Source organism: Malaclemys terrapin, chromosome 5, assembly GCF_027887155.1.
Source record: "Malaclemys terrapin pileata isolate rMalTer1 chromosome 5, rMalTer1.hap1, whole genome shotgun sequence".
Taxonomy (NCBI): Eukaryota; Metazoa; Chordata; order Testudines; family Emydidae; genus Malaclemys; species Malaclemys terrapin.
This window is the reverse complement of record NC_071509.1, coordinates 85,322,299-85,348,992: the sequence shown is the minus strand read 5'-3', so window position 1 is coordinate 85,348,992 and position 26,694 is coordinate 85,322,299. Positions and strand designations below refer to the sequence as shown.

Below are 26,694 nucleotides of genomic sequence, written 5' to 3'. Positions count from 1 at the left end.
TGCTGTTTAAGTCTAAGTCGTAGATCTACAATCTGACAATGTATTTATGTGGAAAAATGGGTCAGCCGTGTCCTAAACAAAAAAAAAACCCCAACCACCTCCATTTCCCACATAAATATATATATTCTTAATTGGCAAGTGACTTACAAAATTGGACCACACTGGAAATACAAATTTAAAAAATCTTTTAGTGTTGTTTAATTGTGGCATTGCATATTCCATTTAAGGAACTGGGGAAAAGGAAATGTATTTATTTGTATTATAACTCATACTCAAAATGTGCTTGCTGCTACCACACATTATATAGAAAGACACAAACCCTGCTCCTAAAGTGCCTACAACTGGAGAACTGATTTAGAAAAGAAAAGCTTTGTGTACTCGCGCAACAATCAGCAGCAACAAACAAGTTAGAAATACATAAAACTATGACTGACTCTTTTTATTGAGAATGTCAAAGGAAGGTATTGCAGTTTCAATTGGCAGCTGCTTTCCTCCTTTTCCTTAAAGTCCGTCCATGTGACATCTCCACTTCTTGGGAGCTGAGGGGGCTCAGCCCCTCTCCCCAGGATTGGGCCCTACGGATCTGTTCTCACTAGAGTTACAACTATGTTCTAGCACTCATCCAGAGTGGTTGCAGAAAACATGGTTGAGATCTATCCACAGGTCAGTCTCTTCTTGTGTTGTCTCCAGCACAATACTGTGTAGCTACTAAACATCTCTGGGCCAGCTATCCTATACTGCATCTGCAAGGGATTAGAGTCTGGGGAGAGCAGCATGCAGAACAACACCAGCAGCCCAAGGGGCAATGTACTCTGGGATGTCTTACTTCAGATTGCTGGGAGGAAGGAAAACCAGTTGGCAAACCATTGCACAGACCTGGTTAGGGGTCCTTTCCACACCTAACCTGAGTTTTATGAATGAGTTACAGGGAGACAACCATGTCCCGGCCTAGGCCTCTGACAATGGCAAAATATGGTCAGCTGACACAGTGACGAAGTGTTTACCATGCTGTGCATGTAATGGTTTAGAGACAAATATGGTACTAACTGGTTACAAACCGAGGTAAAAGTTATCACATAGGCAGGGCTGCCCAAACATACCAAGGCAGGCACAAGATTGTGAGCTTCCTATAAGCTATGTAAAATGAGTTTATTAATAAAAGTGACCGTTTCTGCTCCTATAGCACTATTTAACTGATTTCAGGCAGAATTCTCTACACAACCTTCTTTTATGTTCACAGGCTGTTTTTGTTTTTGTTTTTTGTTTTACTGATAGAATTTTAAAATTGAAGTTCTTATATGGCTTTCCAGGAAGTACAGTATAAAATAATAACTAACACTTAAGCCTTTTCATGCAATTTATGAAATTAAGGAAGCGTTATTATCCCCATTTTGTGGAAGGGATGTCTGAGTAAGAGTGAGAGAGGAGATCTTCCCAAGACTCTAAGGGACATTCAGTGGGACTTGTGCACCATTTAGATGTTTTTGAAAATCTCCTCCAGAGTGACTTGTCCGGGGTCATAAGGTGCTTGGTCCTGCTCTCTTTAAAGCCAGTGGTAAAACTTTCATTGATGTTAGTAATGTAGGATCAACCCCTTAGTGATTCAATAGCAGAGTCAGGAATAAAACTGGGATGGTCATCAGATTCAAAGAAGACCGATTCCCTAGATAAATGGTGCTTAATTTTTAACCTAGCATCATGCACATTTGGGAGGATCATTTGTTAAGGCTGTGGAGCTGCTGTGTAGTCACAGTAACCACTGAGATCACAACTGTTCAAGCATTACAAAATAAAATAGAGCTGTGTAGGAAGACTCCTCAGTTCCCAGAGAAGTTCAGTATTGTATGTTGGCTGGCATTCGCACAGCAAAAAACAATGATGGTGCTTAAAAGAGTAGTGCATAGCCCATTAGAGAAATTCTTCACACATCTGAAAAAGTGTAGGTGGTTACTTGTGTTTCCATGGAAACAAAATGTTTTGTTGGCAGGTTTTTGTTTTTCTTAAAGGAGAAACTTTCTCCCACTGTGAAGTGGTGTTATTTTTTTTGCTCTTTAGTTTCCTGATCAGTTTTTCCTCTCCTCGGACAAACAAGGATTGGATGCAGAAGCAATACATTGCATCATTTAATAGAGACTCCTTTGGTCAATATTATGAATGACACCGATTTAGCCCTTTTTTGGAAGAATGTAGGACCTGAGCTAACTGCCCCTCAAGCCAATAGGAGTACAGTGGAGTTTTTATTAGGTCCTGAATAATTAGAGGGGTTAAAATGGGTAGGTTCTTGACATCAGAGATTGTGGGGAGGGAGAATTTTTCTGTTAGCTGAGAATTTTCTCATTGATGCTTTATAGTAACTCCTTGAAAGTTCAAAATTGAAATGTTAACTTTTTTGGAAAATGTTTTTCCTACACACAATGCTCTATTATTAAGGGTTCAGTTAAGAACCTGTAGTCTAGTACGGGTTGGTCCCCAAAACACACACATTTTATTTTAAATGAAAACACAAATCACCTATAAAGTATTAAGTTGACTTTGCAAATGGGGAAGAGGAAAAGGGAGGTCAAATTTTGGCAACCTGAATTGTATCTCTTTAATATTTTGTTATGATACCACAATAAATTATGCAACTTAAAGACCCAATCCTCCTATCTTTGTGTACCCAAACCTTCCATTGGCAACAGGCAGACTGGCTCTCGTGAAACCGGAATAGAAATGCAGTGTTTTGTATGTGCAAAGGATGCAGCCAATTTCCAGCCAATGGGCGTTTGAGTGAGCAAAGGATACTGTATTGGACTTTATGATTCTTTCTGAGATGCTGGGATTGGGCCTATTTGGTCTTTATGTGAGTAAACTCAGATAATACCTCAGAGAGGCACATTATATTGCAAAAGGCATTTGTGTTTTTATCTTTTTAATAATCTTTTCTTCCTCTTGGTTGCCTTTGTTGCTCTGGTCAGTCAATGGAACACCCAGCAGCCAGATATCCACTCCAAAATCTACTAAGTCCTCCAGCTCTTCACCAACCAGCCCGGGGAGCTTTCGGGGACTCAAGGTAGGTATTGCACACCTTGGTCTTTTGCAGCAGAAACTGAAACTTTCATGCTAATAATCAACCCCTTACTAATGGAACAAAGTTCTACGTGGTGATCAAGAATAAAAATCAAAAGTATGTATATACCTACAAGAAATCAAAAACTATTTCTAGACCATAAGCCATTCTTGCTGGTTTAATTATTGATTTAAGTTACTTGGCAGATTTGGGGTGAGATTCTGTGATGTACCTCTCTCAGAGGTGCAGCGCAGAACTCTGAGTCTATGGGGGCATGGGGGGGCACTGGTGGCTTTGAGCCATCTCTGTGCCTACTTGATCCCTCCCTTCCCATGCAACTTAGAAAGCCTAAAGCTCCAGTAACCTCCCAGGGCTGCTCTATGGGCTGCAACACTGCATGCTGCTGCCCCACCCCAACATGCCCCTCTCGCCCCTGGCAAACTCTTCCTGCCCCTTACATTAGGGCTTATTAGGGGAGTCTCTGAGGGCAGCCTTACAGCTGGCGGGCTTCCACAGTGCCTGCACCAAGAGAATCCTCCCCTAGTGAAACCATGGCTTTCCCTTTACCAGGGCTCTGGCCCTGTTACCTTATGTGTGGGACTAGAATGGTGGTGAGACTTTTGCTACTGTCTTTTGTAGGAGAATTTTCTAGTGAATACATAAATTGCAGCATTTCTCCAAGTGCACTAGAGGATTCACTCCCTGATCATTCTAAGTTGCAGCTCCCATTGTTTAACATAATGGTTGTAAAGAGGATGCATAATTTCATCAAACATAATTGTCTCAATTTAGAGAGCATAGAAAGGACAGATCACAATTAGAGTGGTACTCAGGTTTGGGTTTTTTGACATACTAATTATTATTGAATCTTTGTCTATTTCGACTGCATATTGCACTGATTTCTGGCAGGCTTCCCCAGTGAGCCTGCTAGAAAGGAATTTTGATTGACGTGATAAGTTCCAGTATATTCTTAAATTACTTGGTTCTTGGCAGTAATTTTGATGTGCTTCTCTTGCATTGAGTGTACAGTGCTGAGCTATACTAGTTTCTCTTCGCACACGGGCTTAGACTGATCTCTTGCTATGCACTCTGTCTTTGAAAAAATCACGTGTGTGTAGGAGCAATAGCAGTTTTTACTTGTATCTTAAATCAGAATTTGGCTCAAAAAATCTCCAGTATTGTATCCTGAAGTTGCTTATGGTATAAAACACCAATATTGGTGGAATTGAGGGTATCTTATTTACAAGATTTTTCAGCTTCTACATTTTAACAATTTCTTCTGCTTTATCTCATTTACCTCAATGAAATTACTAATGTAGAATTATAAATAATTACTATTCTGATTGCTTTTAATAGAGATGATTTCTGATCATAACAAGCTATTTTTAATCAAGTGGAAAGTCCTTTCTCCCTTTCACTGTCAGTTTCACTCAAGTAGCTTCTGCAGTAATTTTCCATTTTTGAATTCAGTCGATACTTGGTACTAATGGATTTTCATGTCAAATAAGCCATGCATGCATCATCAGAGTTGAAAAATGGCAAAAACAAACTAATCATCCAAAAAACATAAAGTACCTACCAAAGTAGTAGCTACCTCTCATTTTTCCCACTGGTATGCAGCTATTCAGAAGTAGACTCCAGCTGTGTTTTGGTCACTAGAGAGATGGGTATGTTTAGCTGGTTCATCTTGGGGTCAATGCCAAAAGGAGTTAATGCATTCTGTCACAACACTTGTTTCTGTTTCTGGGATGTATTCCCAACACTCATCTGTTTCTGGGAAGTATTCCAACAAGCATGCATGAGAGTCAAAGAATTGACATAAAAATAGTAAGAGAAATATTGTAACACAGTTATACCTGTGCTTTTTAGGAGGCCATTGTATTTGTGTTTGGTTTGACCTGTCCATCCATGAAAAAGAAAAATTCAATTTTATTGTTTTGCTGGGCCTTTGCAGTCCTTGCTATATCCCACTGGTGATGTCCTCTGTTGCACACTGTGCTCTTACATGCACAGGCTGGCTTCCTGCACTTGTATTAAAGGTGCAAGGAATCGTCCAGGAAGTGACAGGTTTCAGAGTGGTAGCCGTGTTAGTCTGTATCAGCAAAAACAACGAAGAGTCCTTGTGGCACCTTAATAATAAATAAATTTTGTTAGTCTCTAAGGCGCCACAAGGACTCCTCGTTGTTTTTGTCCAGGAAGTGACCGTGATTGCAGCTGAGGAAAAAATGCAGATGTTGAAACTATGACAGAACATTTATCACATTGAAGGCACAAGATGATATGCTGAGGGTTGGTTTGTTTGAAAAGTTAATGTTTTGGCTGCTGATTTCATTGTAGGCATGTGTATTAATATGTAGAATATTAACAGACAGAATTAAGAAGGTATTTAAAAAATTGCTGGTGGTTTTGTGTGTGTGCACGTGCAACAATTCATGCAGTAGCTCTCAGGAATTCAAAGGGCAGGGTTCTTCTATGACACTTCCCTTCTTGTTTTTGTTTTTTTAAGGTTTTTAAAACCCAGACCCAAATGCTCATTCTACTCCACAGTTTTATAAAAAAGACAAGTTACGGTTACTTACGAATGCTGTACTGCTGATTGAGCTCCCCTTTTCAATGGCAATTGATATTCTGTATAGAAAATAAACTGTCGTTTCTTTGATTAAAGTGGATAACAATTCTGGTAACAGTGTCTAGTGTTGCATAATAATTGGGGACAATTATGATGAGGTCTTTTTGTCTGGAAGAAGAGAACAAATCAGGGTTGATTTTCAACTTATTGAAATGATCATGCAGGAATAGCAGCTGCAAACACAATACCCTTGCAACGCCAATAGCTTCTTGATCTCCAGAGCAAAGTATATGGCAAATTAAGTACATGGCGTATTTCACCATAGGCTTGAAGTTGGATAATAAATGCTAAAGACCAGGGCAGAGCTTGAGTGATAATTCCAGACATCAGGGCAGTAAAATAGCAAATCATAGTGACTTTAGTAGCAATTTTTCTTTCTTGATCACAGACCTTGACCCTTACATCATATTCTCTTCATACCACTTTTCCTTCAAAGCAAAATGAAGAATTGTTTCACTCCCCAAGGATTTCCCTCTCCTTCTCAGTGTACTGGATCCATGGAAATGGTACTCTCAGGGACAGAAAACCAATCACAGGAAACAAACTCTTGAAAGAAGAACAGCTTATCGTTTTATAGAGGGGCTTTTTTCTGCCCTGATAAACTTTCATCCAGAATGTCATTGTGCTAATTCAGGTGTTCATGTGGCCCTGTTGTAGCCAGTGTCACAAGATATTTATGTGCCAGATGTGCTAAAGATTCATATGTCCCTTCATGCTTCAACCACGATTCCAGAGGACATGCATCCATGCTGATGACGGGTTCTGTTCAATAACTATCCAAAGCTGAGCGGACTGATGCATGTTCACTTTCATCATCCGAGTCAGATGACACCAGCAGAAGGTTGATTTTCTTTTTTGGTGGTTTGGGTTCTGTAATTTCCACATCAGAGTGTTTGCTCTTTTAAGATTTCTGAAAGCATGCTCCATACCTCATCCCTCTCAGATTTTGGAAGGCACTTCAGATTCTTAAACGTTGGGTTGAATGCTGTAGCTATAGTTAGAAATCTCACATTGGTTTTGTCAATGAAAGTGTTCTTAAAACAAACAACATGTGCTGGGTCATTATCTGGGACTGTGTAACAATGTGAGACTCTCTGGTGCGGCGCCTCCTGCTGGTGATCCTGGGGATAAGCTCGATTCCAGTCTGGAGCACCCTCTGCTGGCTGGTGGCTCACCTGCCACTGGCCCCGTCTCCCTCCTGGCCCCTGGTGGCCTTTACCTCGGGGTTCACCCACTGCAGTACCCCCACACTACTCTGGGTCTCCCTCCCAGGGGAACCCCCAACCCTCTCACCCACCTTGCCTCAGTGGCTACAGCCAGTCATCATCTAGCCCCTGCTCACTGGGGCAAACTGCAGTCTGTCATGGCCACTCATCATTGGCAAGGGGGTTTGGCCAGCTGCCGCTGCCTAACCCCAGACTGCACTTCTGCAGCCCCAGTACCTTCTTTAGGCCTTGCACAAAGCCTGCAGCCTGGGGAGTTGCCAGGCTGGAGCTCCCAAGCTCCTTTTGCCTTTCCCCAGCACTGCTCTACCTCTGGTACCCTGCTCCCAGGCAGCTAGGTCCTTCTCCCTCCACTGCTAGAGAGAGACTGCCCCAGCTCCTGGCTCACAGCCCTTCTGTAGGGCCAGCTGTCTCCTAATTGGGCGTGGCCCCAGCTGTGGCTGCCTTCCCAATCAGCCTACTCTATTGGCTCCCCGGGGCAGCCCTTTCCCAGGGCTGTTTTAACCTCTTCAGGACCGGAGCGGGGTGACTGCCCTGCTACAGACTGCTATAACATGAAATATATGGCAGAATGCGGGTAAAACCGAGTAGGAGACCTACTATTCTCTCCCAAGGAGTTCAGTCAAAATTTAATTAATGTATTATTTTTTTAATGAGCGTCATCAGCATGGAAGCATGTCCTCTGGAATGGTGGCCAAAGTATGAAGGGGCATATGAATGTTTAGCATATCTGGCACATAAATTCTGGCTACAAAAGTGCCATATGAACGCCTGTTCTCACTTTCAGGTGACATTGTAAATAAGAAGAGGGCAGTATTATCTCCTGTAAATGTGAACAAACTTGTTTGTCTTAGCGATTGGCTGAATAAGAAGTAAGACTGAGTGGACTTGTAGGCTCTAAAGTTTTACATTGTTTTGTTTTTGAGTGTAGTTATGTAACAATCTACATTTATAAGTTGCACTTTCACGATAAAGAGATTGCACTACAGTATTTGTATGATGTGAATTTAAAAAGATTTCTTTTATCATTTTTACAAAGCAAATATGTATAATAAAAATAATATAAAATGAGCATTTACACTTTGTATTCTGTGTTGTAATTTAAATCAGTATATTTGAAAATGTAGAAGAACATCCAAATATATTTAATAAATTTCAATTGGTATTCTATTGTTTCAGTGTGATTAAAACTGCAATTAATAGTGGTTGAATTTTAAAATCACGATTAATTTTTTTGAGTTAATCGCATGAGTTAACTGCCCTAGTTTTAATCAAATCTCTGAACTTTTTTCACATTACCAGTCCCTTGTAAACTGAACTTCTAGTGGAGTGTTCTTGCAGGCCCTGCATTTTGAAATGAAAGGTAGTAGTTGTGGCCACCAAATGGAAGATCACTGTGCATAATGTGAGTGTTGGGGAGAGGCTTACTTTCACTTTTCAGCATAGATTCTGATTTGCTGAGTCATTCAGAAATTTGAGTGTCTTGGATAATGCAGGATGACTTAACAAGGAGGACAGTGTTCTTTTTACTCTTCTATAAGCTGATGACTGACAGTTGAAAAGTACAACCCTTCTGGTTGGCATCTCCAGTGACCCAGATCTATAATGCTCTTAAAATGCATGTTTTCTCCTTGGCTCCAGCAGATCCACTACATCCGCAGCTACTAGGGAGCACTGCACCATTTATTAAAAAAAAAAAAAAAAAAGCAAACTCCCAATTTAAAAAGGTTAATCAAATCTGTCAGAAGCATTCATTTAGGGGAAAAGAAGAATAAAGTACTCAACATTATGAGATTTTTAAGCATGGTCTCGGACTTTCCAATGCTCCCTTGTGTGTGTTTGGTTATTAATAGACATCAGGATTTGTGAAGTGTTTTTTGAAACTCATCTCAGACTGGTTAATTCAGCTAAAATGTTTAATTTTCTGTCTGACATTTAAAACTGTTTTTACAATCCAGGTGGTGAAAACCACAGCAGCAAACCGGTTTAGGTGATTGGTGTATCCAGCAGACGTGTGTGTCCAGTTGATGTTTTGTGTGTCTCTTCTGAAATTAGGTTCCATAAAACCCAGCATTGCTTTGTAAATTTCTGTAAATAAACAGGCTTTAACTTTGAGGCATAGTTTTGGAAACCCAATTAATCAACTAAATAGCACTGTGTGTGTGTGTTTTTCAATGTGTTGAGACCAAATGACTACGGTCAAAGGGCCTGATTATGGCCCTGATTCAGCAAATCTCTTACGTGCATGCTTAACTCATTAACATCAGTGGGACTAGTCTCATGCTTAAAGTTAAGAATGCACTTAAGTGATTTGCTGGATCAGAGCCTATATTCTTGTGGGATTAAAAAAATTAAAATGTCCCTTTAATCATGTTAGCATGTTCAATTTTAAAAATATATATATTTCCACAAAGTTGATCATTTTATTCTAGTGAAATAAAAATAATAGAGCTTGTAAGAGGAATCCTTTAGATACTGCCTTCAGATATTTATATTTAAATATCTTTACTGTTTATGTAATAGGAAGATTTAGACTGTCTCTGCTAGAAAGTGAAACATGAGCATGATACTTAGTGTAAAGCCCATTTACAGCTATCATAGATGGGCTTGGAATTCTGAACACTCTTACTGAAGAGGTTTTGAGCTGCATGGCAGTAATGTCAGCGTAGTTCTTCAACATTTCTAATGCAGCCCAGCCAAGTACTTGATATTACAGTGGAAAGTGAAGAATTTAATATATAGTGCACCAGCCAAATGTGGGACTGCTGGGTCCCATTTATATCAGGCTCTCTCCCATTGAGTTAATGAAGAGAACTTGAAATCAAGCAGAAGACCAAACAAAAATAATGGAGTCTCTCACTGTAGCATGGGGTTCAGGGACAAGAACGGCAATGAGCAAGCAAATATAAAGCAATATGTCAGTGACAGTGAGGATTTTGTCCTGGGACTGTCCTGGCTTAGAGCCTCAGTCTTTTGTCAGTTTTGTCCCATGAATCAAAATGGATTAGAGCTTAAGTGTGCAATAGGCTTTATTATTTTTTTTAAAGTGGGAAAACCTAAAATAACACTATGGTGGCTATTTCACTGCCCCTTCTTAGTACCGCGCTTCCATATGCATATGTTCACTCATGGTGGTTATCTTGTCACCTTCTGTAGCAATGAAGACATTCTTGTAATACTCAGAAACTCCCTCATAGCCTTTAGCAAATGAGCCTTCTAAAGTGCCATGCTATGTATTATCTATTTCAATATTCTATTTCATACCTATCACACTATATATTCCAAAAGTTAAAATAGTCAAATACAAATAGTTGGCCACCAACTAGACCATGCTTTCCGTTGACTGTTAGGTGGGCAACCCTCACAGACATTAAAAATCTAGGTTGTACAGATACATCTTCGCCTAAAAGCTGCTGAATTCAGACTGACTCATCCCTGGAGGGAACAAATTCTAGAGATGAGGGCTCTTCATGGAGAACGCCTTGTTGCCCAACCTGGAGGTGCATTCCAGCCGTTTTCTAGTCTCTTCATGTAGAATATGAATAACCCTCCAGATTCTCAGCTGCATAGTTAAGACCTTATCTCTCATTTCTATTTAAGACAGCATCCAATTTACATGTCATCTTCAAGCAACACCTTAAAGAAAAGTTGTTATATACATGTCTCACTGATACAGAATTGCAGTACTTTTCTCATAGCCTCTTCCAAGAAAATCTAAGCTTGGTTTTATGTTTTTTGGGTGAGGGCGGGGGGAGAGAAAAGAAAGAGTTTGGATTTTTTTGTCTCATCAGCAGGTATCTGTTGATCTTATTCCACATATTGTCTTGTTGGAGTGACTGACTGCATAAGAGACCTATATCCAGAATTAGATAATTACTCATAACTAGATATGGAAAAAGTTGGGGGCGGGCTAGGGGAGTAGGTAATTTTATTGCAGCTGTCTGGCCCTCTTGTAATTCTGTAAGCCTTATTTTGGGTTATCTCAATGGTCCTTGGCCAGATTTAAAATAGCTTTATGAAATACCACTGACTTTTTTCATCACTCCCGTCGTGTTCTGTCCTTGTATTGCTGTGGTAGTCATGCAGTTGACTGTTTGAAGGTGTATGGGGAACACTTGCGTCTTTGGAAAAGCCCTGAGCTTGTCTTCACAAAGATGCTTCCTTTCCTTTATAGAAATAATATAAATATTTAAACTCATTAAGAATCAGATTGGAGAATATCAAGACCTGTGTAGTCAACCTCAAAACAATATCAGCTTGTGGGAATCAAAGGGTTCCTCTTAGGTCTTTTGGAAACATTCACCATTTCACCATAATTTTTATGGCATAGCTGCTGCCAGGGAAGGGGAAAGGATTTCTTACATTTAAATGTTAAATTAAATGTTCTTCTTTGTACAGTATTTCCTATGAAATACTGTTAGCAGATTTATGATGACATTGTAATACAAATTATAAACTATAAAGATGCAAACCACATCCAATTCCACATGACTCACTTGTCTCCTGGCTACTGCAAATGGTTATTTTAAATTCCTAGAGTCACTTCTTATGGACTTACACAGTAGAACCATTCAATGTAATATAATATGTAGAATGTAATCAAATAATTTCACTAGCATTAATTTGCCACAGACTATAACTGTCAGTATTAACTCAACCGCAGATGTAGTCATAATGTAATTATATAGTATAATGGCTTACTAAATACTTTCTGTACAAGGTGATTTCCTTAGGGATGAACTTAAAGAAACCTTAGTGGTGCAGAAATAGCACTGTATGCTGTGGGTCCCATCTCTCTCCAATAAATAATATTTTACTTTTATAAGCTTAATTGTTTTGAGTCTTCAGTTAATTTAAAATTTCAGGTGATAAGCTTCCTGATGTGACCAAAACAGACCGGTTTTTGGGAAGCTGCTGTATTAGAAAATAAATTAGTTCCTTTAAGTTAGTTTTAAAATGAGGTTTCCCATGCTTTGTACCCAGTACTAGTTTCTGTGGCATGAAGGTCTCTCTTGATATTAATGGAATGACTGGGAATTGGGTTGATGACGAGAATGGTTAGTCATGCCATACCCCTTAGGCTAAATTAATGTGTTCATTGCATCTTGTCACACTGAGCACCAAAATACATGCTTTAAATTCACAGGCAGATCTACTGTGAGTGTCCTTGTTGCAAGGCCATATATCAGAATGTCACCCAACTTCTCCAGCTTTGTCAAACAACCACTATAAAATAATGCCATATACAGAACAGCATGTTGGATGTTTGTGAAGCGGTGGAAAATTAATACTATTCCACAGAGGTTTTGGTTTTGCACATTTCTGCCCGAGGAAGCTAAAACGTTAGTTGGACAGGTTTGATTTTTAGAACAGCTTTTGTATTTTTTGTTTGTTTTTTGGCAGTGTAAGTGAGGCTTTGTAACACTATATTGACTAGTTTTGTAAATTGTGTATGTGTTGTAAAGCGTCTTCTGTGTGTCACTGAATGCTGTGTTACTTTGGTTTAGTGTTGATTTTGCTCTGGATGTTACGTGAAAACATGAATTGAGGATGCGACTTGAGGGAAGGCAGAGGTGAAGATTATTAAACTGCGCCAAAAAAAAAAGTGCTAACTGCCACTGTGTGCCTCAGTGGGACATAGCTGAGAATACCAGATTCAGGACAAACTGCTGAGAAATAAGGCAGACTCACCCCTAATCTGGTGGTTATTCTAAACTTCTATCTTACTACACTGGTTAACAGCAAGTCAAAAATGCTGTTTCCTTAGGCATTCCAGCCCTTGCTTCACCACCCAGCCACTGGACTTTATGATGAGTAGTTATTGAGAACTAATTTAATCAATCAAAGGGTTCTTCTAATCTCAAAAGATCAGGTCAATATATAACTCACATCTTACTCAATCACTGTTGCCAGTCCTTTAATATCAAATATCTAAAGGTTTATTTATAAGAAAAAAGAAAGAGGAGAGAGTTAAAATGGTCGAAGAATTCATATACATACAATCATTACAAAGTTCTTGTATCAGGTTTGTAGCAGTGATGTTACAGACTGCTGGCTTGTAAAGTCTCTGGTGTCTTCCAGAAGATTGGAAAGTCCTCAGTCCATAGTCACTATGTTCCTCTAGTGTAAATCCATAGTCCAGAGATTAGAGCATTGAAGAGGCAAAATGGAGATGTTGGCTCTTCTCCCATGTGGATGGAATTTTTACTGTCTCAAACAAAGTCCCTGGCTCAGTGTGTTGAAAAGTACAGGCACAAGATGGAGTGCAGGGTCACATGAGCAAGTCACATGCCATTACCCATATTCTGGCTAAAGCATTCACAGGAAGGCTCACCAGGCGGGGACGAGCTTCTTCTGTGGCTTACTGTGGTATTTAATGGGCCATCAATTAAATAGTCCATTCACAATGATTTTACGTTGTGGGTGTTACTCAGGAATATAGCACATATGTAGGATGCCAGCACTAGGGTGACCATGTGTCTGGTTTTCGACTGGACCACCCGGTCAAAAAGGGACCCTTGCAGCTCCTGTCAGCGCCGCTGGCTGGGCCGTTGACTGTCCTGTTGGTGGCATCGCGCAGCAGGGCTTGCAGGCTCCCAGGAAGCAGCCAGCATGTCCCCCCTCCGGCTCCTATGTGTAGGGGCAGCAAGGGGACTCTGTATGCTGCTCCTGCCCCAAGTGCCGGGAGCTGCGGGGGCGGCACCTGCTAACAGGGCAGTGCACAGAGCCACCTGGCCACGCCTCTGTGTAGGAGCTGGATGGGGGACATGCCACTGTTTCCAAGAGCTGCTTGAGGTAAGCGCTGCCCGGAGCCTGCGCCCCTGATCTCCTCCTGGCCCCAACCCCTGCTCCAGCCCTGAACCCCATCCCGACCTACGAACCCCTCAGTACCAGCCTAGAGCACCCTCCTGCACCCCAAACCCCTCATCTCCAGCCCCACCCCAGAACCTGCATCCCCAGTCAGAGCCCTCACAACCCCCCACACTCCAACCCTCAGCCTGGAGCCCCCTTCTGCACTCTGGAGCCCCCCAGCCCAGAGCCCTCTCCTGCACACTGAACCTGTTATTTCTGGCCCCACCCCGAACCCACACCCTCAGCCCAGAGCCCGTACCTCCTCCCACACCCCAACCCCCTGCCTCAGCCCAGAGTCCCCTCCCATAGTCCCCTTGGCTCCACTCACCCCCAGCCCGGAGCCCCTCCTGCACCCCAACCCCTTCATCCCTGGCCCCATGCCAGAGCTCTTACCCCCAGCCGGAGTCCTCACCCCCTCTCACATGCCAACCCACGGCCTCAGCCTGGAGCACCCTCCTGCACTCCTCATTTCTGGCCCCACCCTGGAGCCCTCACCCCCTCCCCTGAGCCAGCCTGGTGAAAATGAGTGAGTGAGTGAAAGTGGGGAGAGCAAGCGACAGAGGGGGGGAATGGAGTGAGAAGGGGCAGGACATGGGCGGGGCCTTGGAGGAGGGGCGGAGAAGGGTGTGGGGCAAGGCTGTTCGGTTTTGTGCAAGTAGAACGTTGGCAACCCTAGCCAGCGCATAGCCAATATTTATAACTTAAGATAGAAAAATGATTCATGCATATAAACAGGATAATCATATTTAGGATATCATAACTTTGCCATTAACACCTTACAGGATATAGTTTGCACAAAATGTGTTGCAATTGTTTAAATGGCAATATCAATTATATAAATGGTCATATCTCAATCATACAGCATCACACTAATGTACGGTACTTTTAACTAATAGCAGAAGTCATCGCTAGATACAGGAATGGAGCCTAGATTCTAAAGTGATGGATGTATTCACAATTTTTAAGAGACAAGATATTTCTACTCTTTTAGTTAGCAGCACAAGATTAAACTACTGCATGGTCACCCTAGAAAGTAGGGACAAATTCTGCCTTTCAGTATGAATTCTTTGACAGGTGTTGCAGAAATTGGAGAGCAGAATAGAGTCCTCTGGGCTAAATCCTTCTCCTCAGAGCATGGTCCATGTGATTGTGCTGTGTAAGGAACAGGAAGTGGGGAGTTTGTGTGGGCTGGAGTAGATGAGGATTTCTTCCCATTTCCAGGCTGCAAAATGATAGTATATTCACTGTATTAACTAATATAGTCTGAGTTTCTGTGCCTGTTTTTTCCTTTATTACATAGGGAATGGCTGGTAGACGGGTGAGTCTGTTTGCAAGTCCAGTGCCCTGACTCTTCCCCCATTTCACCTCCAAAATTTCCATGTGCATTGTGGTGCAGGGAGTGCTTATGGAGCTGTGCCTGCCAACTTAATTGGGGTAGCTGGCTGCTGGAATTGTCCCTTAGCTCTTCACAGAATAGAAAAATAACTTTCTAATATTTGGCAGTTTTTAGAAAATAATCTCTTTAACAAGACTGCCTGCTGTTCTATCATTTTGTTGGATAAAAAGAAATTCAAGAGATATTGCAAATGCTGGTCATCCTAAAACATAAATGTAGTTGTTCTGCTTTGTAAGTATATGCACATAGACTATGGCATACTATGGTATAAAGGAGGGGATGTGTCACTGAAAGATCCCATTCCCATAAGGGTGAGCAGGCAGGAGCCCCAGGCCCAACCCCTGCTCTGCCCCATGCCCTGCCCCCACTCCACCCTGAAGCCCTCACCCCTGTCCAGCCTCTTCCTGCCCCCGTCCCACCTCTTTCCCACCCTGTTCTGACCCTTCCCTGCCTCTTACTGCTCTCCTCTGCTCCTTCCCATACCCCCAGTGCCTCCTGCACACCGCTGAACAGCTGATCACGGCGGGTGGGAGGCACTGGGAGGGAGGGGAAGGAGCTGATTGGTGGGGGTCACCGGGTGGCAGGTACTAGGAGGAAGGGGAAGGAACTGATCCACAGGGCTGCTGATGGGCGCTGAGCATCCACTATTTTTTTTTCCATGGGTGCTCCAGCCCCAGAGCACCCACGGAGTCGGTGCCTATGATTGAGGCAGAAAGATTTTATGGGGAGGGAGCGCCATGTGCATCATGAAGCCTACCATAAATACAGAGAGCTTGGATAAGCATTTTGAGAGAGACCCTCAGTTGGTGTCAGTTGTCGTAGCTCCATTGACTTTCATGCAGCTTTGTTAGTTTATACCAGATTATGATCTGTCCCCTAACTTTTGATAAATATGAATATTTATCTACCTTTCCAGGCTGGAGAATGGAGGTGGAGGGGAATCCTGTGTATATTAATCCAGAGTTTTTGTACAGTTATTTGAAGAGATACAGCTCATCATCTGCTTCCTGCAGCTTGGAGGAGCATAAAGCACTGTGGGAGCGTTACAAACACTCCTATCCGTAGGTCTACTGGGCTATACAAAGCCCACAGGGGGATTCTCAGGACATAGTGTAGTGCTTATATGTCCCTTTCCTTCCTCATCAGTTTAGTGTCTGACCCCCTCACAGGCATTGAGGAATTATTTCCCTACCTCACCAGAACACTGCAAGGATTATTACCCCAATTTTACTGCTGAGGAATTAAGGCACAGAGGATCTGATCCATAGCCGATTAACTCCCATTGATTTCAGTGGGTGTTGGATTAGGCCTAAAGAGGTTATGACTTGCCCAAAGTCATGCATTAAGTGTGGCAGAGCTGGGGCTAAAACCCTGAGTCCTAGTCTAGTGCCTTAATCACACACACCACCATCCTTCCTCTTGCTTTTCCGCTATTTTTGCCTGCATCTTTCTATCGCAGCTCACTAGAGAGTAAGATTCTAGTACATTTCACTATCCTGCCTCTCACAAGGATGAAGCTGTCTAGAAATGTGGATTGGATGATGCACTATCTTCACCTATTATCACTTATTCAATGACATTTTAAAATCATAACCAAAAGAGAGAGTAGATATTTTTGCTGATGACTCAGACTTTGCAGTTGTACAAAGGTGGATCAACATTATTATCCCCGTTTTACGTTTGGAGAAGCCGTGGCACTGAGTCGTTAAGTCACTGACTGAATTACAATCTTCTGTTAATGTCATAAACAGGACACTTGGATTCAGTTCCTAACTCCTTTATAGCAACTAGATAATGCTGCTTTCGTTATGAATTAACTTCTGCTGTTTAAAAGTTGTCAATAGGAAGTGGTAACTATCCAGTTGCTGCTGACACTATCTGATAAGCAGCATTGTTTCTGCAGCTTCATAAAATTAAGTTGCACCATATCTAGTTACTGTACCTTTAGCTGTTTTGTCACTTTAGATGCCACTGGAAACTTGAGCACTCATTAGCATTATGTGAGACTTTAACAATATCTTTCTGCCAGTTCAGTTACTTCACTGACAGTAGTGTTAATGACTTAAAATATTCAGCAATGTAACGAGACAATGTTAGCTGAAATTGAAAATGCTGCACTTGCATTCCCGGGTGCTGTGCAAAGCCTTGTTTCAGCAGATATTGAGCTTAAGGGAGAGAAGCATTTTAATTCTTTTGTGGTGAATGGTGAGAACTGTATTAACCCATGAAATAAGCAAGGAAAAGGGCCACAGGGAACAGGTAGAAGTGTCTTGTAAAGGAGGAAGGAAGGTGCTTTTAAATACCTATTAATTTAATAGAGCACCCATATGTTTTGAACTGAAATGGGAAGCCTTGTAAAACTTAACATACTGGTACATAAATCATTTCACTGTTTGATTGCTTTCAATTGCACAAGTCCCTGCCTCCTTTTACAATAACACTGCACTGCTTTATATATCACTATGTGTGATGTGAGGAAAGAACTTTTCTTAATTAGTTGTGAAGATCCTGTTAACATGTAGTACCTGTAAAATGGAATTACTGTGGGAAATGTCATCTTGTCTGAATTTCTCCTTAAAAAAATGTTTACTCTGTCTCTTTATTTTTATATATAATAGTTATTAAAATCTGCATTGTACAGCTGTGATGTAGAACAGTTATTTGACTTCAGTTTCTCTTAGTTCTAAGCATTCACTTCAGTAACAGTATTAAAAAAAAAACACCCACTTAGGGCTGACCCTAGCTATTCTGGGGCCCTATGCAGCCCCCTCCACCCCATGGGGGGAGGGCAGGCTGGCTTGGGGGGCAGGGAGGAACCACCCCCCTGCACTCACTGGCGACATGGCTGGGGCCGGGTTGCTGCACTTCCCGCCGCTGGTGAGTGCAGACCCAGCCTTGCTGCAGTCCTCGGGGGAGTGGGGGCAGGGCTGGGGTGGGGGCTTTGGGGAAGCGGCAGGGCTGGGGCGGAGCAGGGGTGGGAAGAGGCGAGGCAGGGGCTGGAGCAGCACGTAGCTGTGCAGGGCACCAGGAAATTTGGTGCCCCAAATTTTCTGGTGCCCTACGCAGCTGCGTACTTTGTGTATGGGTAGGGACGGCCTTGCCCACACTAAATTTAAAGCTAATTTTAGTGCTTGTAGAGGTGCCAGACTGCTAGCCCTAGATATTGAAGTTCTCCTTTTAGACATAGAAATTAGTGGTGGCAATGCAAGCCTCCCTACACCACCCTCCCAGCATGCCACAGTGCTAATCTAAAGAGACTATGAATCAGGGTGAGAGGGAAGTTCTATTAATGAAACTACAAACAGTACCAGTTGTGATGGTGGATTTTAAGGTTATGGACTGAGACCACTGACTCGTCGTGTATTGGCCTCTGAACTGTGTGTAGTAATGACTCTTGGCTACTACAGGTTTTGAATATGGCTTAGATGTAAATTTTTTTGTAGTCCTTACTGGTCCCTTGGTTTGGGGGAGGATGGAATTTCCTTTCCCCACACTGACCCCATAAAGCCCAAGTATCACTTCAAGAAAGTAGAGAGAATGACATTTGCTGTGATAAATCCCAGTGAAATCAGTGGTGTGACTCCTCTCATAAACAGGGCCTCAGGACTGGGATCCCAGTCATTATGGACAGCCCTAGTGCAAGGTAACAATGTTGAATAAGTATAAAAAATTAATATGTATAAAAATTAAATTGGGGAAAGATAACTCATTTTCTTATTACTCATTTTAGTAATGTTATTATCAGAAATAATGGATTTATGCATATTTCCATAGATTCCTCCACACTGTGGCTCTTCTTCCAATGTGAATGGTGTGCCTGAACTATTCCATTGCATAAGTCCTGAAGGTAAGCACTTAAACCACTGTTTGCTACTAACCTTCACAAAATCTTTGTTCACCTTTAAGTGACTTTGTTAGCTCAGTGATACTAGACAACTGCTAGCAATCCATCAGATTTTAATCTTAGATCCTGGGCATACCTTACTAAGTACTTAATGTTGGATAAACTGTCACTGCACTTGCTATATCAAGTCTGTACTGTGAGAGAGATGAATTAGATTCTAAATAATATTTCCCTTTTACCAAATGGTAGCAGATTTTTAGACCTTACAGGTCAGTTTCCCATTGGAAGACAAATCAATGTCAGGCTATTATCACAGAATGTACCTACACCTTGTTTCCTTTAACAAAATGTCACAAAATGCATAAATCCCTCTTTCAGAACCGTGAGCTGAAGCCACCACTGTCCTCTTACAAAGAGAGAGCTGTCTTGAGCCTCTTTCTCTTCTGAATTCCCCTGGAATCTCACTGCTCAAAACATTGGCTCAGCTCCCTGGAATTTACACCTGGGAAACCCTCTAACCCAAAGCTAGGTCACATGGTCTTGCAATATGGCCTGGCCATTTACCCTTCTTTTATGCTGTTATGCAACCAACACACAGGAATTTCGGAAAATGTTTCACTGTCCAGAACATGCTTAATCCACACAATCCCATTAACGACTGCCTGGATGCAGAGAGAGTTTCATCCTGAATGCTTAACCTCAACAACTCATCACATGCATGCCATAGCAATATCTTCATTAATACACTCCTCTTATAACTTGATTTAATATGTTACAAGCGCCAGCTCTGGTCTAAAATTTTTCTTTATGTATTGGCTTCAGGACTGAGGCCTCCATTACAAGAAGATTTCTTTGTTTGTAAAGATCTGACCTGAGGTATTCAGCCTGCCAGCATTCAAGGTTTTTCACCCAGTCCATCTTTATAGCATTATACTAGTCCATATTTATAATCATCTCCTTGCTCCCAAGCAACATTATCCCCAGCTGCAGCTTCACCAAGTCATTCTGGAAAAAGCTGTAGGATGCAAAATGAATAAAAAAAAACCTGCTCTTCAGTCAAATCCCAATGGGCACTTTAGAGTGATTCAGTCAGCCCATTCATGGAAATTATGAACATTGTGTCTATGGTGACCCCGCAAAAGTAAGATGTTTGCAGTTGGACTGGAACTGTTGTCTTCCTCATGGTAGCCCATTTTGCTGCAAGTGGAGCCATCAGACCAGCCAGGCCTCCTATTCTAAACTTACCTTTTCAGTTCTGTAGGAGATCATCTTATGGATAAATCTCTGTGACCATTGTGGGAACTTTGTTAATCTTTTTGTTTTTCATTACAAAATAAACAATCTTTTGAGAATAGGGAGGCTAGTAAAGCATTCGTGATCTTGTTCCTACAAAAATACTTGCAAATTGATGTCTCTTAATGTGTGTGAAAGAGTGGTGGTAGTCAGGGTGGGAGAGCAAGACAAGAAACTTAATAAAGAACAGGTTTTAAGGCCATGATCTTTTTTGTCCCTACTTTACTTGACGTCTGTTTCCAGTGTAGATAGAAGTGTTGCTATGATCTAAAACTAGTTCTTGTCCCCCTTTAATAAAGCGATTAAGTCTTTAAAATGGGATGACACTATGATACTATAGAATTAACTGGTTTTAAGGAAAGACACAATGTTATAAAAAAAAGTAACGTTAGCAGTTATAAAATTTATCTGTAGTTTGGCACTATGACAAGAAATTTGGTACATAGAAGTTCAGTGCCAAATTTTCTAGACAAATGGGACCTGACTAGCTCTTTAATGAAACAAATCAAAGACTATGAGATCTATAGGCAATATTGTCAGTAAAATGTAATGTCTCTTGAATGTTTTTGGTTTAATTGTAATACACAAGCAAAGTGTAATTGCAGTCTTCAATATTTGGTTGGATATGTTGTTGCACCTTAGAGAAAGTCTTGCATAGGTGGTTTAGCCAAGAGACTTGTATGATAGCTGCAGTCTGTGCTAAGCAAGAAGGAGTCAAGAGTTGTTACATTTTTATGCTATAAGAAGGGCCTCAAACAACATAAAATATGTTTCATTAGTGATCTGAAATTTTCCTCATTAGTTAAATGCATAAATAACTGTCTTTTTTCATTACCAAATTTTTACTGTTTTTCGTGAATTTGTAATTCCATTCCTTTTTTCCTTTTTTTGTGCTCAAGGAAAACGCCAATGAAAAATAAATTTTAAAAAGAAGGCCCTCTTAATAAAAAGCTAAATGTGTCAAGACCTAGCTGGAGTTAAATATTTAACTAGAATTTCTGTCACATTTGGGATTTGTCAACATAGATTAATAATATATTAATGTTTTCCCTATATGTTAACAAGGACAAGAAGGTCACACAGCTCTGATTAAGCTTTACCAGTTCTTTTTGCTGTTTTGAAATAAAAACAAAGGGACAAATTGTACTGAACATAGTTTATTTTTACATTCCTATTTTGTATCTAGGAATATCTACACTATACTCTTGAACTCTGTGGGGATATGCCATATTGCTGATGTCTCTCTCCACCTTACATTATTGTCCTTGCTTTTTGTGCAGGTGTGAATGGAAACAAGTGCTCAGGGTCATCCACTATTCTTGAGAAATACAGAGTGGGAAAGGTGATTGGTGATGGCAATTTTGCTGTAGTAAAGGAGTGCGTAGAACGGTAAGCAAGGAAGTTGTTTAGCTATTTTTCAGTCCTATTTCTTTTATTCTGTTGATTTAATTAAACAGAATCCGGTGTGTATGTCTGAGACGGTGTGTGTATATACAATATGTAGAAAATATACACACAGGTATACATAGTATAAATGTATGTCTATCAATAGTATGTATGACCAAACCAAAAAAAATCATAAAAAGTCATGATCATGCAAAAATGAGAAATAAATATGGCTTATTCTTCTTCGAGTGATTGCTCATGTCCATTCAATTTAGGTGTATGTGCTCACGACATATACCAGTGCCGGAAGTTTTTCCCTCAGCAGTATACATAGGGGACCGGCTCTGGCGCCCCCTGGAGTGGTGCGCGTATGCTGCGGCATATAGGGCACCACCAGTCCCCTCCACTCTGTTCCTTCTTGCCACCAGTGACGGTGCATGGAACTCATGCTACTTCAACTAGAACTGTTGCTTTTCATTCGTTTGAACTCATTTGCCTCTTGCAGATATTACTGTGTATAGTTTCCCTCTAGTTTAGTTCAACCTATTTGTTAAGTTAGAGATTTAGTAGGTCCCTAAAGGGACTTCGCCTTAGGAGGGGTATGCCCCGGTCCCCAGGCTTTAAACCCTGCGATCGCTGTAAAAGGCCCCTGCCCATTAGCAATCCACATAATAGTTGTTTATAGTGCTTGGGTGAAGGTCACATTAGTGATAAGTGCAAAATCTGCAAGTCCTTCAAGCCCAGGACAAAGAAGGAGCATGACATTCATTTGAAGGCGCTTCTGATGGAGTCTGCCCTTACCCCGATGCTGGAGCAGCGCTCCGATTCAGCACCGAGCACTATGACCTTGGTGCACAGTGTCCCGCTGGTACCATCTACGAGCTGGCACTGGTCTCCTTCCTTGGCTCCAGCCAAGAAGCCCAGGATGATGGGGCAAGGAAGGTCTCCAGCTTCCCTCAAGGGAAAGGACGAGTCTGGGGTGGACCAAGGCCCTGTCTCTGGTGCCTCTTCACACCCTTGGGGATTCTGGGCCACAGCTCAGGTCGAGCGGTGTAGCCCAGCCTGCTCCCCGCTGGATAGCGGTGGAGGTCCTCGTCAGCTCCGGGCGCCATCCACACCAGAGGCCCTCAAAGCGGCGCAAGACATTATGTCCCTCCCGGTGCCAGGGTAAGCCGGCATTGGGACCACCACAGTCTCCACCTTTCTGGCACTGCTCTCTGTTGCGGGGGATGTTCCACCTACGGTCCCCCTCTCACAGCCAACACACTTCTGACCGTGATGGGCAGAAGTTTTGCAGTCCATTCCAGTCTCCGGACCTCAGATAAGGGCAGAGAGGCTCGAGGCGCAGCTCATGGTGACTGGGCGCAGACCTTTGGAGGCATGCGCCGCCCAGCAGGAGTTTTGGCGTCGGTGCCCGGAATCTCCGTGGCACCAGTGCTGCTCCAGGGACAGGTCGAGGGGCCGACAGTGCCAATCCCCCAGGGTGGCGTCTCCACGTGCAGCTACTTCTTCATGATGCCAAGCCCACTCTAGTTTCCGATCCTGCTCCACGTTCCAGTACCGCTCATTAAACGTGAGGCATAGATTGCTGGCCCAGGGCCATCGCGGATCTGCCAAGTGCTGTTGGTCACTGAGGCCCTAAAAAGGGCACTCAGCAAGGTCAGCCAGATCCAACTCCAGGGGGGCAACTGGTACCGATCGGGACAGAGGCACCAATCAACCTCGTCTTGGTTGCAGAGAAGCAACTCTGGCTCAGGTTTGGAGCAAGGTTCCATAGCAGCGGGACAGGCTCCGGCACCTAGGGTGCAGACTACGTCGGCTGCATTGCAGCTAGGCCTGTGGCCTCAGACTCTGTGGCCAGCACAGTGGTACCCATAGAACCCATGGGGGTTCACTCAGCCCCCTCAGGCCACCTGCTCAGTGTCCAGAGCTTCAGAGAGACTAGCTACCTCCCCCACTCCAGCCCAAGAGGCCTCGACTGCAGGCACCCCACAGGCACAGGAGGAAGTGGGCGAGCAAGCCGCTGGACCGCCTATGGTTGTGGAGGACCCCTTGGAACCAGCTTCCTCCTCCTCATCACCAGACAAGGCCATAGTGGGGCTCCCTCCAACAGTGCCCCAGGATGATCCTAAAGCGCATCAGGAGCTGTTAAAGAGGGTTGCTGCCAACTTGGGCCTCCAGGTGGAGGAGTTAGAGGAACTCACAGATTCCCTCCTTAATGTTCTCTGCCACGAGTATCTTTATACCCACCCAGCTCCCAATTCCCTAGTGGTAGAGGTGGTCAACCATAGGGAGAGACAGGGTCAGACGGGGGCTACTCCTAAGAATAAAGACTCAAGGAGACTGGACTTGTTTGGGCGTAAAGTTTATTCGTCCTCCAGTCTATAGTTGCGGGTGGCCAACCATCAGGCCTTACTAGGCCTCTATGATTTTAATATGTGACATGCCATAACCAAGCTCAAGAGCGCCCTTTCTGAGGCTTGTAGGAAGGCGTTCCAAGCGATCCTGGATGAGGGCTCAACTGCAGCCAGAGCAGCTCTCCAGGTGGCACTGGACACGGCGCACACCGCTGCCTGTACCAGGGTATCGGCCATCTTGTTGCGTAGGTGGCTGCTCCTCTCTGGTCTTTCCTCAGAGGCTCAGCAGTCAATGTAAGACCTCCCTTTCGATGGGCATGCCCTGTTCGCAGAACAGATGGACATTAAGCTTCGTGGTCTGAAAGATTCCCTCACAAGCCTGAAAACACTGGGCCTGTACGTCCCCCCGGCCCTGCCTGCAAGCGGTTTAAGCTGCAGCAGCCTCAGAGCTAGGGGAACCACCCTCGCCAGGAGCCTCCCCACAAAAGATCCAGGGGCTACAAGAAGCACCCTGGCCACCAACCCCCATCTACATCTCAGACGGGCTCAACACGCTGTAAGCAGACAGGCTAGCGCTTGTTTTGAGGGTATGCCAGAGGGCGACCTACCGGACTGTTCCCCAGATCCTTCCTCCCCTCTGTTTGCCAACCACCTTTCTTCCTTCCTCCCTGCGTGGGTGTCTATAACATCAGACCGATGGGTCCTCAATATGGTGGCGCAGGATTACTGTCTTCAGTTACTTTCTACCCACCCTCCCTCCCCATTCCTCTTCAGGCACCCCTCTCATAAGACTCTTCTCATACAGAAGGTAGAGGGTCAACTACAGCTGGGCACGGTGGAGGTAGTTCCTGTGGAGTACAAGAACAAGTAGATATGCCAAACCTGTGGAAAAACTGCAGAAATTAGGTTTGTTTTTGACATAATTGGCTTGTGGGTTGCTTGTTGGCTAGTTTTTGCCTTTTTTGTAATCGGCTCCGGGCAAGCAGAGGCAAGGGTGGGGGAGACAGTCACTGTGCACAGCAGAACTACCGCAGTCCCAGACTGCATGCTGTGAGAGGATCTAGTCACATAGAGTTTTGGGGTTCTTGGGGATTGGCTGCTTTTGGCCTTGTTTTGAAAGGGATTAGCCGTATCGGCTTATTGTGAAAGTCAGGGTGCTTATTTGCCACTGTGGGAACAAGGGGTTCTATTCTCAGTACTTCTTTAATCCTCAAAGCCAAGGGATGTCTGCGGCCCATACTAGACCTGCGGAGCTTGAACCACTACTTAGCGAAACTGAAGTTCCGCATGGTATCCCTGGCTTCCATCATCCCCTCCTTAGATCCGGGAGACTGGTATGCCGCCCTCGATCTGAAAGATGCATACTTCCACATTGCCATCTTCGAGGGACACAGACGTTTCCTCTGGTTAACAGTAGGTCCTGACCACTATCAGTTCACAGTCCTCCCATTTGGCTAAGTGCACGTCTGTGATGGTGGCTTACCTCAGATGTCGGGGTATCCAGGATCTATCTGTACCTCAACGACTGGCTCGTCAAGGGCAACTCCAGGTCCAAGGGGACATCGCAGTGCTGCTAGGCACGTGCCGACACCTAACGACAAAAAAATCCACGTTAGTTCCAGTACAGAGGATAGAATTCATCAGAGCGGTGCTCGACTCAACCTGCGTCAGGGTGTTCCTGCTGCTGGAGAGGTGCAGGGCACTAACAGACCTCATTGTGGAAGTCCCCGCATTTCCCCTGACCATGGCCAGGGTTTGCCTACGCATACTAGGTCACACAGTAGCATGTACGTATGTGATGCGCCACGCCAGACTCAGGATGTGACCCCTGTAGCAATGGCTAGCGACTGTCTACTCCCAGTCCAGGGACCACCTGGAAAAGGTTATCACCATCCCCGTGACGGTACTTATCTTGCTGCGATGGTGGACCGACCTTGGGAAAGTCCTGGAAAGAGTTCCCTTTGTCAGCACTCCTCACTCAGTCGAGTTGGTTTCGAATGCCTCGGACCTCAGATGGGGGATGCACCTCAACGCCCTCCAGACCCAACGTATGTGGTCCCCAGAGGAGTCGATGCTACACATAAACATCAAAGAGCTCAGGGCGGTGTGCAGAGCATGTGTGGGCTTCCTACCTCACCTGTCGGGCAGAGTGGTCAGAGTCCTCACGGACAGCACAGCCTCGAAGTTCTACATCAACAGACAAGGCAGAGCATGATCCTCGGCCCTTTGCCAGGAGGCACTCATCTCTGGGACTTCTGCATCAACCATGGAATCCATCTAGAAGCGTGTCACCCTCCGGGTGCCAGGAACACGCTAGCAGATCAGCTAAGCAGGGACTTCTCCTCTCACCATGAGTGGGTGCTCCACCCAGAGGTAGCCGGCATGATCTTCCTGAGGTGAGGAACTCCCCAAGTGGATTTATTCGCCACCAGGCAGAACCAGGAGGTGCCACAGGTTTTGCTTCAGACGGGGTCTGGGCAAGGGCTCCCTCTCCGATGCCTTCCTCCTGCCATGGGCAGGAAGCCTGATGTATGTATTCCCTCCAATTCTGCTCATCAGCAAAGTCCTAGCGAAAATCAAGAGAGACAAGGCTCAAGTTATCATGCTCAGCCCGGCGTGGCCTCGCCAGTGTTGGTTCGGGACACTATCAAGCTTGTCTGCAATC

At 43.6% G+C, this 26,694-nt stretch overlaps 1 protein-coding gene across 6 annotated transcripts in view; it reads left to right on the top strand.

The window, feature by feature from the left end:
* DCLK2 (doublecortin like kinase 2) overlaps positions 1 to 26,694 on the top strand; it is a 144,006-nt gene that overhangs the window by 71,333 nt on the left and 45,979 nt on the right. For all 6 annotated transcript variants that reach the window (XR_008445203.1, XR_008445204.1, XR_008445202.1 and 3 more), the window contains 3 exons: positions 2,958 to 3,052; positions 18,924 to 18,996; positions 21,567 to 21,675. Coding sequence is in view for 3 of the 6 variants with exons in the window: in XM_054030853.1 (XP_053886828.1) it covers positions 2,958 to 3,052; positions 18,924 to 18,996; positions 21,567 to 21,675 (277 nt within the window). In the remaining 3 variants the exon portion in view is untranslated. The remainder of the gene's footprint in view (positions 1 to 2,957; positions 3,053 to 18,923; positions 18,997 to 21,566; positions 21,676 to 26,694) is intronic.